Source organism: Trichomycterus rosablanca, chromosome 19 (genome assembly GCF_030014385.1).
Source record: "Trichomycterus rosablanca isolate fTriRos1 chromosome 19, fTriRos1.hap1, whole genome shotgun sequence".
Taxonomy (NCBI): domain Eukaryota; kingdom Metazoa; phylum Chordata; class Actinopteri; order Siluriformes; family Trichomycteridae; genus Trichomycterus; species Trichomycterus rosablanca.
In genome coordinates, this window is record NC_086006.1 from 14,104,159 (window position 1) to 14,123,416 (window position 19,258).

Here is a 19,258-nt window from a genome sequence, read left to right on the forward strand (position 1 = left end):
ATAAGGTATCTTTAGATCACGTGTATGCTTGTCACCTTGTAAAGAATGCTATCTCCCATCTGGAGAGCAGATAGGGTAGGTCACATTGCTGGGGCTGTGTACACAGTCATCAAAAAGCTATGGAGCTGCACTTTGTTTTAGCACACATACAAATGTACACATTGAGATAAAAGGCTTTAGCAGGTTGGTTCCTCCTCTCCTCAGCTGGAGGACTTTGAAGGCACTAAGAAGCAGGTCTCAACAAGTATCGAAGCTCACGGCGGCATTATCACAATGTCTGCACCCCCTCCCTTACACATACTCGAAGCCACCAACTATAGACCTACAGCCTTTAGACCACACTAAGTGCATTTACAGTAGATTTTGAAAGTATTTAGACCTTCTGACTTTTGCAACATAGTTTACTAATTTGATATACTGTGAATTTTATGGCAAAAACTTTACTTATTAATTTATACCAAATCACCAATAATGACAACATGAAAACATGTTTTTCATGGGTTTTTTTATTTTATTAAATCTCTTATTTACTTTGTGGAAGCTCCTCCTGCAGCAAGTCATCTTTTAATCCACCTCTACAAGCTTTGCACACCTAGATTTAGGCAGTTTATCCCATTCTTCTTGGAGATCCTGTGAAGCCTTGTAAAATTGGGTGGCAGGTGTAAACTTCTATCTTCAGGTCACTCCACAGATTCGATGGGGTTAAAAAGGACAATCAGAGACTTGCTCCAAAGCCACTCCAAGGTTGTGTCAACTGTATGTAAAACACACTCTAGGAGCCTGGCCAGTTGATAGCAAAGCTGAGATTTTAACTCAAGAGCTTAAGATTTCAGCTGTGTTAGTGCATTAGACCACTGTGCCACCTAAGCACCCCTGACCAATGCTTCTTAGTTACCTGACCAAGGCCCTTCCTATTCAGATGCCCAAATCTGCCAGATTTGGCCAGATTCCGACCTATTGAAACTGGACACACTGTGACCATGACTATGATAAAGCGGTTAAAGAAAATGATTTCCAGTGCGTGTTAGCAGTCGTAGCCTAGTGGGTAAGGTTCTAGGCTAGTTGAAAGGTCGCTGATTAAAGCCCCACCACTACTAGGTTGCCGCTGTTGGGCCCTTGAGCAAGGCCCTTAACCCTCAATTGCTTAGACAGTAAACTGTCATACTACTGTAAGTCACTTTGGATAAGAGTGTCTGCTAAATGCCGAAAATGTAAATGTAAATTTTAGCAATCAGTGTTAATAAAAACACCTGAATTTAATAATTATAAGGGTTTCGACATACTTTTGGCCAAAACCCTTATGTTGTTCATTACAATGGAAATTTGCCAAACACATATGCAGTACAATAATTTATTTTCAATAATAATAATATGTGCCAAACAAGAACTCACTTAGGTTTATACACGTACAGATCATGCTAATAAAATTCTTTTTTTTTAAAAACCCTCGTTGAAAATCTGAAAATGAATTCCACATTAACCTTCACATTTTTGCTCAGCATAGTGAATATTTTATCATTCAGCCTATGTTCCTTGCCTCTCACTCCTCCTAAATGCTATCTGTCTGTGGTCAAACTCCCTTTGTGCCCCCTGAAACTAGCTTCCTTAGCTCTTCCTCTCTCCCCTCAATCTTCCAAATGTTCTTCAGCTGCATTTTTGAAAACTGTCAGAGGAAGTTTTTCATCATTGCTTCTTCCATTTTGTCTGTGGGAGCACAACTGATATCCTGCTCTGATCTTGGTGAAAGGGAGTGACTGAAACTCTGACCTGGCTGTCAGTTTTCTCATTTATATATGAGACAAGAGCAATCTGTTAAAGAGCTAGTGCTGTAAAAAATTATTTGACCCTCACCCAGTTTCTTCTATTTTTGCTTATTTGTCACATGGAAATCTTTCAGATATTCCAGCTTATTTTAATAGAAGATAAAAGTAATGGTCATTCTATTTGTTAAAACTAAAGATTTACTTAAAACCTACATCACCATGTAAATAACTAACTGCCCCCTAAATCTAATAACTGGTTAACCTTTGGCAGTAATAACTGCAATCAAACGTTTGCAATAACATGTGAAGAGTCTCTTTCATTGCTTTGGAGGAATTTTGGCCACTTTTTTTTGCAAATTTGTTTTAATTTGTCTACAATAAAGGGTCTTCAAGTATGAACTGCTCAAAGTCTTGCCACAGCATTTCAATGGAATTCAAGTCAGGATTTTAACTCAGCTACTCCAAAACCTTAATTTTGTTTCTTTTAAATCATTCAGAGGTGGACTTGCTTGTGTGCTTTGGATCATTGTTCTGCTGCATAAACCACCTGTGCATGAGCTTTAGATCTCAAAGGGACAGATAGACATTCTACTTCAAGATTTTCTGACAGAATTAATGAAAGCAGAATTCATGGTTCTATCAATTATGACATGAGTCCAGGTACTTCCATGTTCTAATGGTGGAATGCAGTGTTAGATTTACTCCAGATGTAAGTCTTCTTTTTGAGACCTTCAAACTTGCTTCACAGTTCCAGACAGATTCTATTTAAGTGATGTTTAGATTCACCAGGTCTGACAATAATTATGCATGAGTATGACTAGTAAATTACTCCCAATTGTCTAATTTTGGATAAATAGTTTGCAATTACTTACAGCATTTCCTTTCAATGCATTACATTATCATTTTTAAAAAAGCATTTTGTGTTTTCTTGTGTTATAAGTAAGACAAATATGCTTTTTCACAGCACTGTATATATGAATGTTAGGGGTAAATAAGCAAATCAGTGCTGTTGGTGACCAAGAGCTGTTTGCTTTTGGTTAGTTTGTATATTTCTAGAAAATACAGAGCAAAATGGTATATAGGAGCGAAATCAGGTACGAGTGACTATCAAGCACTAAGAAAAAATTAGCATGGACACTGTAAGAGCAACAAGTTACTATACAACTTCACAGCGCTCAAGCGAAGGATTAAACCCTAGAGGACCACGACTGTTGTTGGCTAGTAGTATCAGCAATGCTACCCCTTCAAGTGCATTAAACTGCATTAAAAAGCAAAGCACAGACTGTTTCACAAACCTTGAACTGTGAAAAAATATGGCATGGTGACTAGCAAGCTGTAAAGTATGGAGACAAAGTTTGCATTCGCATTTTTAATAGCAACCCCATGTTTACTAATCTTTAATAAACCCCTAATAAGATTTAATTCCCCAAATGAAAAAAAAAAATGGGTTTCATGAACCCATTCCCCTTTCTTATCTTCTCTTGCCTCCAAGTGATGTCCATTGCCAAAGCTTTTATGTTTCAGTCAATACTGTCATATTAATACTGTGTATTGTTTTCCAGCCTGACGCTCAGTGGCACAGCCAGTCGAAAACAGTTTTGCCATGTATCATGTGAAAGGCATAAGCGCCTTGTGTAAGCTTCTATATGCATCCAGCCTTGTGGTAAACGAAGCGCAAAATGCTTGTCATGTGAAAGCAGCCCTAAGATGTACTGAAACATTCCATTTGCAGCAATGTAAAGTGTTTCTCATGAAGTATGTGTAAAGCTTTACACTTACAAGCTGGCAGCAGTCAAGTACCCAGATTGGTAGAAATAGACAAATATTATAATACATTGGAAGAAGCACTGTGATGGATTGGAGTCCTGTCTGGGTGTGTTTTTCACTGCACCTAGTAATTCTGGGTAAACTAGACCCAAACCAAGATGCGATGCTAAAATATAATATAATATTAGATTATGAATATACATACATATATGTGTCTATTTTTTCTGTTATGGGTGATTTGTTTCAGTCACTGTTGTGTGCATTCACAGTATAAATAATATTTTAGATTTTTAGACCAGTACTCATTGCCCCCTTAAAAACAATGCCCCTTTATACACTACACAGTTTACCGTACCAGCAAGACTGTTAGGATGTTAGACACATGTGTAATAAGACAGAAAAGGTCTCGAAGAAAGGCAAATTCCTTACTGATGAGTTTTACAACTGATTTAAAACGACCATAAACTATCACTTACACCAGGGGTGTCAAACTCATTTTCACCGAGGGCCACATCAGCATTATGGTGGCCCTCAAAGGGCCGATTGTAACGTATCCTGCTGTGATTGCAGTCTGTTGTTTTTCTTGGAGGCTGAATTCTGCATTTATATTGTTCTACTTTACCACAGACACAGCCTCATAACACAAGAGACGCACCGGTTTCTCTTCCTGAAGCACAAACTTGTTTTCACTTTCATAAAATTTCCTCCTTATGCTTAATTTTCTTAATTATATTTTTGTCACTTTGCAGGTCACAAAATCAGCCTTCAGAATACAGTCGGTTTATTTGCTCCCCAGCTGTGTGCATCAAAATGAAGTAAAAATACAAACAATAAAAACAATAAAGAACCTAATACAGTAAAAGCACACAGCTGTAGTCAAGTGTTACATCTGGTACAATATGAGATTTAACCAAACGTAAAATAAGGAGTTAAAATTGTGTGTAAAGATACTAATTGCTATAGTAACGTAACAATTGTATTTAATTACGGTAAATTTGTAACTAAAACGCTGTGATATACTCACTAAACATTTACTAACAACTGAGAATATAAACGCCACTACTTACAGACAATGCTTGGGTATTATATTGCAATATAATTATTTGTATTTATTTATTATTGTTTACATTACTGACTACGCTACCCCGCGTTCTTTTGCCGTAAAAGTCACATGGCTTCTTAGCGAAGGTTAAAGTTAGTTGCCATGACTACGATGTCACGTTGTCTCTTAAAGGTGCAGGAGCGCATTAAATTATAAGCGCGTCTCTGTAACGACTCGAACCAAAACAACAATCATACAGTCGTTTAAGCTCTCGCGGGCCGGATCAAATGACGCGGCGGGCCGGATCTGGCCCGCGGGCCGTGAGTTTGACACCCCTGACTTACACACTCACCTACACACACACACACTTGTGAGCTCTGTACTACTGTTTATCCCTATTAAGGTCAACATGTTCTGCACCATCTCTCTCATCTCTATACTGCTATCAGTCCCAGTCATTTTCCTATTCACAAAACACAGCTGAAGAGTGAGTGGATTAGTCAGGAGTGTGTGAGTGTGTGTGCTCATGTACAAAAAGAATGCTTGGATAACCCACAAAACAAATATCAATGGTACGATAGAGAACTGTATTTGACCTTTCTCTCAGTAAACCACATATAAAAAAAGATAATATGAGGTTAAAACACAGAATCATAAGAGCCAACACAAAGAAAGAAAATAAGGGGTCTGTCTGAAAACAGCATTTTTTGTCATCCTACACGCTGCCAAGAAGAAGGCTGTCCTAATTCTTAGATGTCTTAACATGCTGCCTACTAAGGTGCCTTATTTTGAAGCAATAAACTGACTGAATAACGAGGGGAGCGTCCGATGCTTCCTTAGTGGTGAAGACAACCCCAGCATTCAGTGCGGCACAACTTTTCTAAAAAAAATACAAATATGTAATTACTGTCTAAGTAGTGTGTCTCAATAATCTGCTTTATAAGTTCGATGACTTATTAGAATTCTCTCTACTTAGCTGACTTGGTAGGTAATAGGCAGCAACTATGTTTTCAAACAGACCCATTGTGTGGCATAATAAGAACTTGTTTGCCGTGGTATGAGGACCACACAGTATTTGAGACTTTGTGGCAACAGAACACACACTATCATATACTGCTATCACGTTGTATAAAAGCTACTGTCTCTAAATCATTTTTAGTACTCCACATTACAGGCTACTGCAGAGTGATATAGGCCTCTGATGGATGTTTGGAGTAAGTTGTGCATTCTACAGAGATATCATAGCTTTATGATGAAGTTTTGATGATACTGGTGCATTTCTGCAGAGTTATAATGGGCCTATGATAATGGTTTGAAGTAAGTTGTCCATTCAATTCATGAATCTTTGGATTGTATCTGTGGATGAATCTTCCATTAAGCTATTTTTATACATAATGTATATCTACAAAAGTTAATAGATGACATCAAAGCCTTCTGCATTTTTACACATACAGCAAAATGCCCAAACATAGGTAGGCATAAGGACACTCAATCTCAATCACAAAATCAATATGCAGTGTTAAGGATAACTTTCCAAAACTATGGGTGGAAATACAAAGTTTGCCTCTTTTTACAACTACAACACTATTTACTCTTCTACAAAAACCTTTTTGATGCTGGCCAATAAACCCCGGCTGACAGTCAGTGATGAAGTCAGGGCTCTGTTGTCAAGGTCTTCCACAATAAACCTTGCAATTTTAATGGAGCTTGCTATCTGCATGTCTAGGGACATCATGGACATACAGGAAAGGCCCATTCCAATCTGTTTCTACAAATCTGGAAGCCACTGGATCAAGGGCCCAAACTAACAAAAACAACAGTCCTTTTATTAGACTGAAGGTGGCATACGATTTATTACTCAAAAACAGATCCAAAGTCCTATGGTGGCATGCTTTACACCACTCCATCAATGCTCCATCATGTAGCTTTAATAGTTCTGTGCTGATGTTGCTTTCAATGTAGGTTTGGAACTCAGTAGATATGATTGTGAGTTGGTTGCTCCTAGATGTTTGCACTTCACAATAACAGCCATTATAGGAAGCAAGGCAAGTTTAGCAAAGCATAAATAAATAAAAAAACTTTACACACACCTACAAATTCACAGTGTTTAACATTTGGACTCCAGTCCATACCAATACAAAACACCTTTCCCCTTTATGGTTTTAATTATTTAAGTCATTTATAGGTTCCCCATTTATAGTCTTAATGCATAAGTTATGTTATTTAATCAAAATGTCAATGCATAAAAGTTTTTCTGTTCGAGTTAGAACGGCGGCATGCTTTTCCAGAAGTAATACAACTGTAAACATGATATATAATTCAGTGTAACACCTGAATTAACCATAAACTGTAGGAATGCATCAATCAATGACTGATTTGCCATTTATTCAATTTATCATTAACATCCCTACTCCAGATCTACATTTACATTTACATTTTCAGCATTTAGCAGACGCTTTTATCCAAAGCGACTTACACAATGAGCGGAACACGATGAGCAATTGAGGGTTAAGGGCCTTGCTCAGGGACCCAACAGTGGCAACTTGGTGGTGGCGGGGCTTGAACCGGCAACCTTCTGTTTTCTAGTCTAGTACCTTAACCACTGAGCTATCACTGCCCCCACTTGCCCCCTTTGAGATCTTGCCCCCTTTGAGATCTTTGCTCACATTCTTCATATTGTTGTAGACTTGGCAAGAATAACCCAGATTACATTCATCACGGTAAAAGTGCTATCTAATAAACAAGAGGAAGCCGAAGAGGAAGCACAGAGTTTAATTTACTCCCTTCCCATCAGACAGAAAGTGAGAGAATGAACGAGAGTGGGCACTATGAATAGAGGTATGGCTCACCCAGTGGAAGGAGACTGTACAGTATATCCTTTATAGTTCTCATGGTTGGCACTATGCCTCATATTGCACATGATTCACAATGGGGCACTTTTTGCCAATGACACTCACACTGGCACAGTAATGCTGCTATTTTAGCACAGTAAAAGGGCACAGGGAAAGTCCACCACTTTTCCCTCTTGGAATAAGAAATACAACATTCAAATCTAAGAATGTGTGACATTTCAAAGAAAACTAACTGTGCTGGTGTAATGTAAAATATATTTGAATGTAAGCGAAAGAGAAAGAGCTGGTGTGAGAGGACAGTATTTTCTCTACAATTTAGACATATTCCTACTGTCACACAACAACCACAAGGGCAAGGGCTAGTATGTGCTTTCTCTGAGAAACATGCTGTCAGCCAACCACATGTTTATTAGCTGTGGCTCACGAATACCCCTTTTCCACCAAAAAAAACATGGTTCTTTAACCGGTTCTGTTCAGGTTTCTCTGAACCTTGGTGTTCTGTAGAGAACCGACGAGCGTTTCCACCAGTTTTTGAGAACCAAGCAGCATCATCATCGGTGGGCGTTACTTACTAAGAGTTAAGAGTAGTAATAACATGGCGGAGTGTGTGGATTACGTGCGAGCATTTGTGCTGCTGTTACAGATGTTTGTTTTTATGTAAAAAGCAGCGATCTAACTATCGGTGATAAGAAGACGTGACTTGTTTGTCTCAGTTGTTGTTTTCTTTAGTTTATTGACGTGAGAGGAGTTTTGCGCTTCGCTTTCACCGCGACTCTCGGCGCAAATAGCCGATTTGCTCAGCGCTCAGCTTGAGCGGTGAAACATCATTAAAGTTCCACAACATGAACATTAATCTGTGTGAAATAAACATCAAATCCACTCTAAAATACCACATGTATCTGTGTTTAGCTGGATTTACTTCACGTACGTTTATGCAGCTCGGGGAGTTGAAAAAGCTTCATGCTTTATTTTTCATGTTAAGCGGTGTTCGTTCTGTCCGGGTCACTTTTATCTCGTAATACCACACAATTCACCTTTTTAAAGGCGCTTTGAAAATATAAGCGGCAAACTGGTTCAAAATGTAATCAAGTGAAGTTTAAAAGATAAAAATGTAGTCAAAACTAATTTTACACTTGGCACAATGCAGTCAGACAAGTACTGTTCTCCTGGCAACCGCCAAACCCAGACTCGTCCATCAGATTGCCAGACGGAGAAGCGTGATTCATCACTCCAGAGAACATGTCTCCACTGCTCTAGAGTCCAGTGGCGGCGTTCTTTACACCACTGCATCAGACGCTTTGCATTGCGCTTGATGATGTAAGGTTTGGATGCAGCTACTCGGCCATGGAAACCCATTCCATGAAGCTCTCTACGCACTGTTCTTGAGCTAATGTGAAGGCCACATGAAGTTTAGAGGTCTGTAGCGATTGACTATGCAGAAAGTTGGCGACCTCTGCGCACTATGCGCCTCAGCATCCGCTGACCCCGCATGTCATTTTACGTGGCCTACCACTTCATGGCTGAGTTGCTGTTGTTCCCATACACTTCCACTTTGTTATAATTCCACTGACAGTTGACTGTGGAATATTTAGTAGCGAGGAAATTTCACGACTGGACTTGTTGCACAGATGGCATCCTATCACGGTACCACGCTGGAATTCAATGAGCTCCTGAGAGCGACCCATTCTTTCACTAATGTTTGTAGAAGCAGTCTGCATGCCTAGGTGCTTGGTTTTATACACCTGTGGTCATGGAAGTGATTGTAACACCTGAATTATATGATTTGGATGGGTGAGTGAATACTTTTGGCAATATTGTGTATATTAACTAAACAGTAAACACTTTCCTCAGAGGAACATTTATAAAATGGGAATTGTCAATGTTTAAAGATGGTTTAATTATTTTCTAATTGTAATCTTTTGTACCACAAAGATAAATATCTGGCTATAAGCTAAATGCACAATTTAAGCAAAAAAGCTATCAGCCAAAAAAGACAAGCAGAGAAATAAAGCACGCATCACACAATTTCGGCTAAGCTCCAAAGCAGGTTGAGACAGATCAGGTTTAATCCAACATTCCAAGCTCATTCTCTTGCAAAGGGGGTCAGAAAGACCCCACTGCATGCACTCCACACACACACACACACAAGTGTACATACACAAGTGCAAACATCCTGGCCCCATTCACTCTACATTCCTACCTGACAGACTGCTGAAATCTTTTTACCTGCAAATTATATGTGGGGTAAATGTCATTCTTTGAATGAAATATGAGGCAATAAGCAGGTTTGCAAATGATATTTGACAGGGAAACCATGTTTAAAAAAACACTGGGGCTTAAAACATATAGCACAGCTGTTAAGCTCTGTTGACCTCTGGAGGGAGCAGTGCTAAAATTAAAGCACATTTAAATTTTTTCCTGCACACAAAATATGTTAAATTGCATTTATGAAGCTTGCAAAAGCAGAAAGAGCATTTAAGCTAAGTAAAACCTGGTTTTAATTCTTAGTCAGGGCTAAATTGATAACTGAATGCCAATCACTGACCATTTCTAGTCTCAGCCTGACCACACCCACAATTTTTGGTGTGACCACTGCTTTACCATTTTTTTCAAGTTTCTCTGTTTTCTTGTTTGCTTGGTCAACCATGAATGGTGACCCTTCTATCACTTTTTAATAAGCTGGTTGAAAAAGAATTAGATGATGTGTGACAAATACTTATCTCAAACAACCCAAGTCAATTCTAAAGGCTTGACATAACTGCCTAACTAAACTTAAAACATCATATTATGGCTCCTAAGTGGTGCAGTAGAATGAGCACTTGCTCTATAGATTTAACCTCACAAGTATGAGCCCCGGGCTTTACTGTTTGGCTTAGCTGTTTGTGGCTGGGAGCTGATTAGCCATGCTCTTTTTGTAGGAGAAAAGCATTTTTGTATACCCTATCAATCATGTGGCACCAGCCACCACTTGCTGGGTGTCTATGATCTCATGCAGTTGGAAGCAGGCAGTTAGCACCTTTTTTCCAAGCCTGTACACAAGTTTGAAGCTTGTAAAGATTTAAATGGCTGGCAGAGTGCTTTCTAGGAATCACATCATGATCGGGGGCGGGCCTTTCAAGCTAATACGTTTTAAGCCAAAATCATCCTAATACTACAACCCCAAATTAATAAAAAATTGGGACAGTATGGACAGTATGGAAAATGCAAATAAAATAAAAATGCAGTGTTCCTTACATTTACTTTGCCTTTTATTTGATTGCAGGCAGATTGAACCCAAGATATTTCATGTTTTGTCTGCTCAAATTAATTTCATTTGTTAATATATCTCCATTCCTGCATTTCAGGCCTGCAACACATTTCAAAAAAAGTTGGGACGGGGGCAATTTAGGGCTAGTAATGAGGTGAAAAAACATGTAAATAAACAATAAATAATTATGTGATTCCAAACAGGTGATTATAATCATGGTTTGGTACAAAAGCAGCATCCAGGAAAGGCTTTGATGAGCAAAGATGATCAGAGGATCTCCAGTTTGTCAACAAATTGAGCATGAGAAAATTATTGAAATGTTTGAAAACAATGTACCTCAAAAAAATTGGAAGGGATTTGCATATTTCTCTTTCTAGAGTGCATAATATCATTAAACAATTCAAGGAATCAGGAGGAATTTCAGTGCGTAAAGGCCAAGGGCTCAAGCTTAAGCTGAATGCCCAGGATCTTAGAACCCTCAGACAGCACTGCATCAAGGACCGCCACTCAACAATAGCTGATATAAACACATGGGCAAGGGATTACTTTGGCAAACCTTTGTCAAGCACCTTTGTTGTATAAAAGCAGCAATATGATGTTCTCTTTTAATCCCCCTAGCTTGCTGGAACTGTGCAGTCCTTTGAATGTGTAAATAAATATTTACAGTAAACCTTGGGTAAGCTTATTGACTTATTGGCAAATACTTTGCCATTATAGACCAATATATCCTGTTCTTTATCCTGTTCAGGGTCATGGTGTGTCCACTTTCCCTGGAATCACTGAACTAAATGCAGTAACACACCCCAGACAGGACGCAAATCCATTGTGTAAGTGTGTGTGTGTGTGTGCGTGTTTTGTAGGGGAGATGACGCACCTGTCCCAAGTCCAGGGTGACGTTAACTTGATTGTACTCAGAGCTGCGAGAAAGGGGAGGACTCTGCCACCATCTTTCAGTTCCATCAATAGCGTTGCTGATAGGGTGGGCTCTGTTACTATCTGCTGTGTCACACGTGTCACAATACTGGCCCTGAAATAAACACACACACCGAAATCCACATTACATTTACACCATTTACCTCTCAGTCCTGTTTCTGGAAAAATGTTGGGTCATTTTGTAAAATGCAATAAAAACAAAAATCTGTCATTTGTTCATTCTTTTGAACCTTTATTTAATAGACAAAAGTATAAAGAAATTATTTGTTACATTTTTAATTGTTTAAGAACTGAGAAAACTAATTGTTGCAGTTTTGCAAGTAATTTGCCATACTTGCTTAAAAAATAAATCTGCTCAACTATCCATGGTCACTATAGTCTGATTCTCCTCTTTATAATGCTCCTTATATTTTCACTATGAGACAGATCTGGAATGCAGGCAGTCCAGTCAAGCACATGCACTCTGTGTCTACAAAACCACACTGTTGTAGCACATGCCATATGAGGCCTAGCAGTGTCTTGCTGACATTACCATGGATTTTGCCTTGATGGCAGCATGTGTCTCAAATAATAGTTTCTCATGGTTTCTTACTGTAAACTACAGTGATTACTCTGCTTTTGTCCAAGTGATCAATCATTTCTCTTAGACATGGTATTTTCTATTATTAATGGGTATTGATGTACCAATAAATTACCATTTTAAAGTAAAAAGAAGTTAGATGATGTGTGACAAATACTTATCTACACAACCCAAGTCAATTCTAATGGCTTGAAGTAACTGCCCATCTAAAGTTAAAACACCACCTTATGGCTTGAGTGGTGCAGTTTAATGAGCACTTGCTCTATAGCTTCAACCTCACAAGTATAAGCCCCAGGTTATGCTATGAGTGTTTGTGGATGGAAGCTGATTAGCCATGGCCTTTTTTTGTACAAGAAAAGCATTTTTAGCTGATGACAGTCTGAATGGTTAATCTTTGTTATGAGGAACTCTCGCAAACAAGAACAGTGGTGAGCCATGATCCATTTTTGCGTGCAAGGACTGAGCCTTTGGTGGATAAAAAACTGGGCAGCAAACACTTATCAGGTGAACTGCATATCACCTGGCTAATCACGTCCCTGTGACAAAACAGTAGTGGCTGTATCATGCAATGGGCTGCTTCTTAGCGGCAGAGACAGGGAGACTGCGGGACAGATAATGCAGTCGAATACAGGAATACATTATTGACAAAAACCTAAGACTTGAGTAACACAATAGAGACCTGAAGCATACAGCCAAAACAACACAGATGTGGCTTTAGGGCAGGTCTCTGAATGTCTTTGATTAGCCCGGTTAAAGGCTGTTAAACTAACCCAAACAAACATCTGTGGAGAGACCTGAATATGGCAATTCACAGATGCTCGCTATCCAGTCTGACAGAGCGTGAGAGGATCTGTCATGTAGAATCAGATAAACTGCCCAAATCCAGGTGTGCAAAGCTTGTAGAGTTGTATTCAAGATGACATAGAGCTGTAATAGCTGCCGTATAAGGTTTCCACATGAGATTCATTTAAATATGTTTTGGAAACAAGCAATTTCTGTTTGTTTTTGAGTTTTTGAAAAACTACAAAAATAGGTTTTCATCATTTTCATCATTTATTATTCAAAAGTATAGATCAGTAAGTAAAAAAATGATGTTTAAAACTGCTTTATTCTGGTCAGGGTTGTGATGGGTCTGGTTTCTCTGGAATCACTGGGTGCAGCAAAACACCCCAGAAAAGACACTGATTCATCACAGGGCCTCAGCCATCCCAGATATAGCAAATTATGTCTGTATGTAGATGTCCAACCAGCCACTAGCACCACTGAGGATTTAAACCCTTGGTCTCAGTGGTAGTGGGCTTGCATAATTCACCTAAGAGCCTAATGGCAAATATATCCATTCATGTGTAAGAAAAGTCTGAATACTTTCTAGATTCTGAATGACATGTATATATTTAACCTTAATTCTAAACCCCTTTTAACATATGTATAAAGTTAATTTGCCTCAAAAATTATTGCCTTGGATATATGGATCTTCCATCTGCTGCAGATATGATGGGTGAGGAATAGAATGACAATCAAATCAAATGACTACATTTTAAAAGCTACTACATCCTGTAATGAATGTCTGGGAAAAGTGCAGTGTAAAGAGATTTGAACAAATACTCCATAGGGGAAGTGCACTAACTCCCCTAACTGCTGTTAATTAACTACAGCACACATACACACAGTAAAATAACAGGTCATGTATCTTGACAGTTGACAGAGCAGGGAGGTAAAAGAATTCAGTTATATTATCAGGCTAATCCATCAAAGGGTCGTTGCACAGACTGATGAAAATGCCTTAACAAACCTACAAATGATAAATGTTTTTAGAGCTTTACCCTTTACTGCAGGTTGTTTTTAATGATAGCTTCTGGTATTAGTACAAAAAGGTGCTACTTAAAGGAAATTGTTAAGACAGATATAACACTTCCTAGATGACAACTCTTTGTACTATGCTTTTTACTAAATTTAACCCACTTGGGTGGCGCAGCGGTCTAATGTCTGGTGTAGCCAGGGCCGGCGCTAGGGGGGGGCTGAGGGGGGCATTGCCCCCCCAAATTGTGTCTTTGCCCCCCCAAGCACAATGCAAGCAACGGCTATTTTAAAAATTATCTCTGAACCAATCACAAAAATGCATTTAGTTTTACAGTGTGAAGATATTTCCTTGCTTATTCCTGATTGGCTCTTTGAGTCATATAAAAATCGGCAGACTGCCCCAAACAGTTCAGTTCGGTAGTATATGTTCTGTTAGTGTGAGCGAGAGGCAGGTATACTGGTAAACACTCTTCTGAGTTTAAACTGACTTCCACATGGTAATATTTGCTTAACTGTGGTTTTTCGTTGCTTTAATGTTACTTACCTCTTACATAGGTGTTGCTTAAATTATTTTATTAGCCGTTAGCGGTTAGGCTAATGAACTAATGGCAATTTAATTAAGGGGGCGTATTAAAATGAAATACAATTAGATAATCTTTTTTCTCCATTTACATAATCAACATGTATTTTTTAATCATTGGGTTTTAAGTTTAAGTTCGAAAACATGCATTTTTATTTCTTTACCTCATACATCACTTTAAGCCAGTATCAATAGCTTGGCTGTCATCATTCATGCACAAATCAAGCCTTGAATATATTTCTGGCTTCAAAAACATGACTATCAACATGCCCCCTCATTAGGTTTTACTGCCCCCCCAAGCAAAGCAGTCCAGAACCGGGGCTGGGTGTAGCACACCACTGTGGAGTGTAGTCCACAGCTGGGATTACAGAACACAACAGAATATCATTTTAGGAGGATTAAAAATTTGTATTCCAGAGACTGCACTTGTTCTGAGTCTCAATAAAAACTTGAATCAGAAACAAATGTGCAAAGTTAAATACACATTAGTAAATTCTCTGCATCAAAAGTGAAAGATGAACTTTGGTTGGCCATGACTGCCTTAGTGACATATTCATCCAGGATTAAGAATAGTACACTCCATGAACAAAAGTACTGGGAAACCCCTTTTGTTCACTGAATTGAATGTGTTTCAGTCACAACAGTTGCTAACGTGTATTAAATCAATTATATAAAAAAGGTTCCCTTTCCTGTTCCTGCAAGACTGTGTCAGGGGTTTTTATATCTGCTGGTCCTGGATTTTGTAAAGTTGCTTTGAAACAATGTCTATTGTAAAAAGCGCTATATAAATAAAGTTGACTTGACTTGTCCCTTTGCACAAACAAGGTCTATAAAGACATGGTTGACTGATTATTGACTGATTGATTACTTTATTGATCCTGAAAGGGAAATTGCTGTGTTACAGCAGCAATTCACATATATCACAAACTCACCTATCTAGTGCAAAAATAGACCTTAGATAGTTTTATATTAAAATTGAAAAAACAAACCTTTTTTTAAGGAACCTTGGTTTCACAGAGCCTTGATCTCATACCTAATAAAGCTTTGAATGAACTGGAAAAAACAACTGTCTTTCTTTGCCATAATCAGTGCCCAGCCATACAAATGCTCTTTTGACTGAATATATATATATATATATATATATATATATATATATATATATATATATATATATATATATATATTCCAACAGACACATTTCAATGTCTTGTGATAAGCCTTCTCAGAAGAGTGGCTGTTGTTGTAGCTAAACAGATCACCGAGAGTTGACTTTATTTTAATACCATCTGCTTTTTAAATGGGATGTCCAATGTCTCATGGTCAGGTGTTCAAATACTTTTGATATAATTCAACATGAATTATTTTCCATATATAATTTGTTTACCCAACTCATTCCTTTTACTGAAAAAAACTACAACTACAATCAACCAATATAATCCAATGTACTTGCATTGGATGAAAGCCAACAGCCAAACATTGACTATAAAATGACTTAATTAACAGATTGCCAAATGGAATAGTTTCCCATCTTTAATAATGATTAAATATAATATTTGCCCATTCTGGAGTATTTGTCTTAACTAAATACTGCCTTGAGATCTTAGCTTTTCACTTATAAATGTAGAAGTTTTTATCTGAGTAGGAGATAGCTTGAAGGTACATATCCCAAATCCCCAAGGCCTTATGAACTAATGGAATGCCAAAAATACCTCAAAAAGAAAATGCCAACAGTCCCAACTCACTGGGCTTGGATTTTACACTTAATGTTTAAACATCTCACAGACTTGCTAACCACCAGACTTAGTGTGTGTGTGGGGGGTTCCCTCTAGCCAATTAAGCCTAAGCCCCACTGCAAAACAAACACAGCAAAAATCAGTACCTAATGCAGAAGAAACATTTTCAGTACTGAATTTATTCTCGCAGAATAAATTGTCTGTAAATTCTTTGGCTGTCCAATGCACCAGTGCAAAAAAATTCATTACAGAAAACAATTCACACACTATTGATTTAATGTCATGTTTTTTATGTTTTAACTGTTTACTTATTAAAAAAGGTATTGTGCACACCTTTCATCTTAAAATACAAAACCATAGATGGTGTAATTGAATTGAATGGCTGAGAGTCGAATCCATAAAGAGTCAAAGAATAAAGAGTCATCTTCGCACCTGAAGCTTTGGAGTCGATTTCCAAACATAATTCCGTTTAAATTCGCAAACTTATACATCGCATAGAGATGAAGTTGTAAAACTTTTCCCTTAAAATGCGTGTGTGTGATGTTCCTGCATGTGCCCCATTTTTAATTTGAGTACCTGTACCTCCAGGTCTCTGCACAGTCTATTTAAAGGCTCCGGTAACCCCCGGTAAAACTGCATTATAAGTCATGAAAGGAAGCCACCCTAAGGACTCATTACCCAAGTCATAAAGTGATTAACTACATCGTTAATGCATTTTAAATAGTATAGTACGCTAGATTAAAACCACAACGCAAAATAGAAATGCACCTGAATGGTTTGGCTGGGATCCCCCGATACAGGTCCTCCGACTAGTTTGCAATAAAGGTCTTGCACCGGTCGGCCGTCTTCGTCCTCGCCGCAGGTGGCTGTCGCTGTGATTTTAGTCCCTTCAGCTAAATTAAAATAAGGCGGATGGAGGCTAAATCCGTTTACCCCGTCTGTTGGTAATTCTTGAGCAGAGGTTTTGCAAACAAGCAGCAAAAAAAGCAGAAAGAGTTTGTCCTCCGTCCGCTCTCTCGCCATCTTTCACCTGCGCTTCCCCCCTGTACTGCTGCGCTGCTTCACCGGCTAAATGTGAGCTGAAAAAAGGCCTAATGGAGGGACAAGACTAGAGACGGTGCTAAAGAGTTACCGTGCCGTTAAAGAGCGACATGAGAGACAACAGAGCCAAAAATGTTAACTCCTACAACCCTTATAGGCTTTCTGGCACTCTCACACTTGGTCGGAAACTCTCCTCATATCAGTCTCTCTCTCTCTCTCTCTCTTTCTCGCGCGGGCGCTCTGTCTCGCGCCAATAAAGCTAACGCGACAAGCTTCTGCACGAGAAGAATAGGTGAAGGTTCCTCGAGAGGTGTCAGAAACTAGTTAGCACTTACCGAAATTGCTTACTAGATGATATCAAGGCAAAAGAATGTTCCACTAAGTACTGAGGCCGGGGTTAAATAATAGTAAACATGGACATTTGTCAGAAGAACTAGAAGTTTTTCATTTAAACCCAAAGTTATGTCAACTTGTTATCAAAATTCTATACTCTAAATTCTACACACATTACCATAATACCTATAACATAATACACAAACAGTTGAGGTTTTAAGTTTACCTACATGGCAAGTCTTCAAATTGAATTGATTTCTGCAACTGTTGTTTTTCCTGTGAAAACAAACATTTAGAAGTTCTTTCCTAAGTTAATTGGGGATGGGATATGAATTTATGACAAAATCTAATGTGTCAAATTTACATTCACGAAGCACTTTCATTGAATGTGCGTTCATTAGACATATTATGAGCTACATGTAAATGCACTGTGTGAATATACAATTGCTAAATGTAGTCCATTTAGATGTTGGGGTTTTTTAACCTCATTGGCAAAGCTAGGAAGAAGGTTTGGTGCTCCATAGACTTTGAAGCCAGTAGGATCCTGTGATTAGAACGTGTCCACACATAAAAGACTAGAGGAAAATATGGGAAAAAAATAACAGCTCCACTCTCTAACTAAACACCAACAATGTGTGTTAACGTAATGTGTAAAACACTATTTAAAAACACCAACAAAACTGCTGCACCTGATACACTCATACCAGTGCAACACACGGCCTTGTCACTGCCTTGTTAGTATCATTGCAGTGCTGAAAGTGGTCCAGCATTCAAATATATATTTAGTGGGTGTCCTCTCAAGTCCCTTTCATTATTGGATGGTGTGCAGAGCAACAAATAGACTATAGTCTATAATTATAAAGCCACACAGTGCATCTACAGTATATAGAAGGTGTAGCTCATAAAATGGCCAGTGCATGTACATTCAAGACAGACGTTTCTAATAAAGTTCTTGGTGAGTGGCCAAAGACAGAAACCACTGGTGAAACTAATCTATTTTGCATTGTTACTGATTGTTTCAAATTACAACCATTTAATTGAAAAGTTGAACTTTTAATAACAATTAATACATTTCTAAATTACAGCATGGTCTAATGTTATTATGAACTTGTGATGTCACTGAATGCTTGGCTTTCTGCCTTCAAGTGTCACTGTAAATGCTTAATGGAATTTAGTTCAGGTGACTTTGGAAGGAAATCTGTGATAATCAGCAATCCTTAATATACGATGTTCCAGTAGTTGTTGCAAAATTTTAAGCTTTGAAACTTGTAATGAAAAACACTATTAAATTAAAAAGAAAGCAAGCAAAATGAAAGCAGAGTTATGAATATTCAGATTGTATTTTTTTTATGCAGCGGTGCTGGTTTTAAGTAACAATGTTCTTCTGAAGCACTCCCAAGCCCATTTGGCTACAACAGCATGACAGTTTCTCATGCATTGCCGTCTGAGAGTTCAAAAGTCACGCACATTCAAAAGTGGTTTCTGACTGTCATACACTGACTGAGATTCCCTGAATCTTCCCACAATATTATGAACAGTAGATGTTAAAGACTTAGTTATATCCAATCTTGCATTGAGAAATGTTCT

General features: G+C 38.3%; 1 protein-coding gene across 1 annotated transcript in view; it reads right to left on the bottom strand.

Moving 5' to 3' along the window:
* The window catches only part of lama5 (laminin, alpha 5), a 159,378-nt gene extending 142,025 nt beyond the window's left edge, over positions 1-17,353 (bottom strand). The window contains exons 1-2 of the mRNA XM_063016164.1: positions 17,066-17,353; positions 11,546-11,698 (exon numbers count right to left, since the gene is read on the bottom strand). Of these exons, the coding sequence (XP_062872234.1) occupies positions 11,546-11,698; positions 17,066-17,320 (408 nt within the window). The 5' untranslated portion in view covers positions 17,321-17,353. The remainder of the gene's footprint in view (positions 1-11,545; positions 11,699-17,065) is intronic.
* Between the last annotated feature and the right edge of the window lie 1,905 nt (positions 17,354-19,258).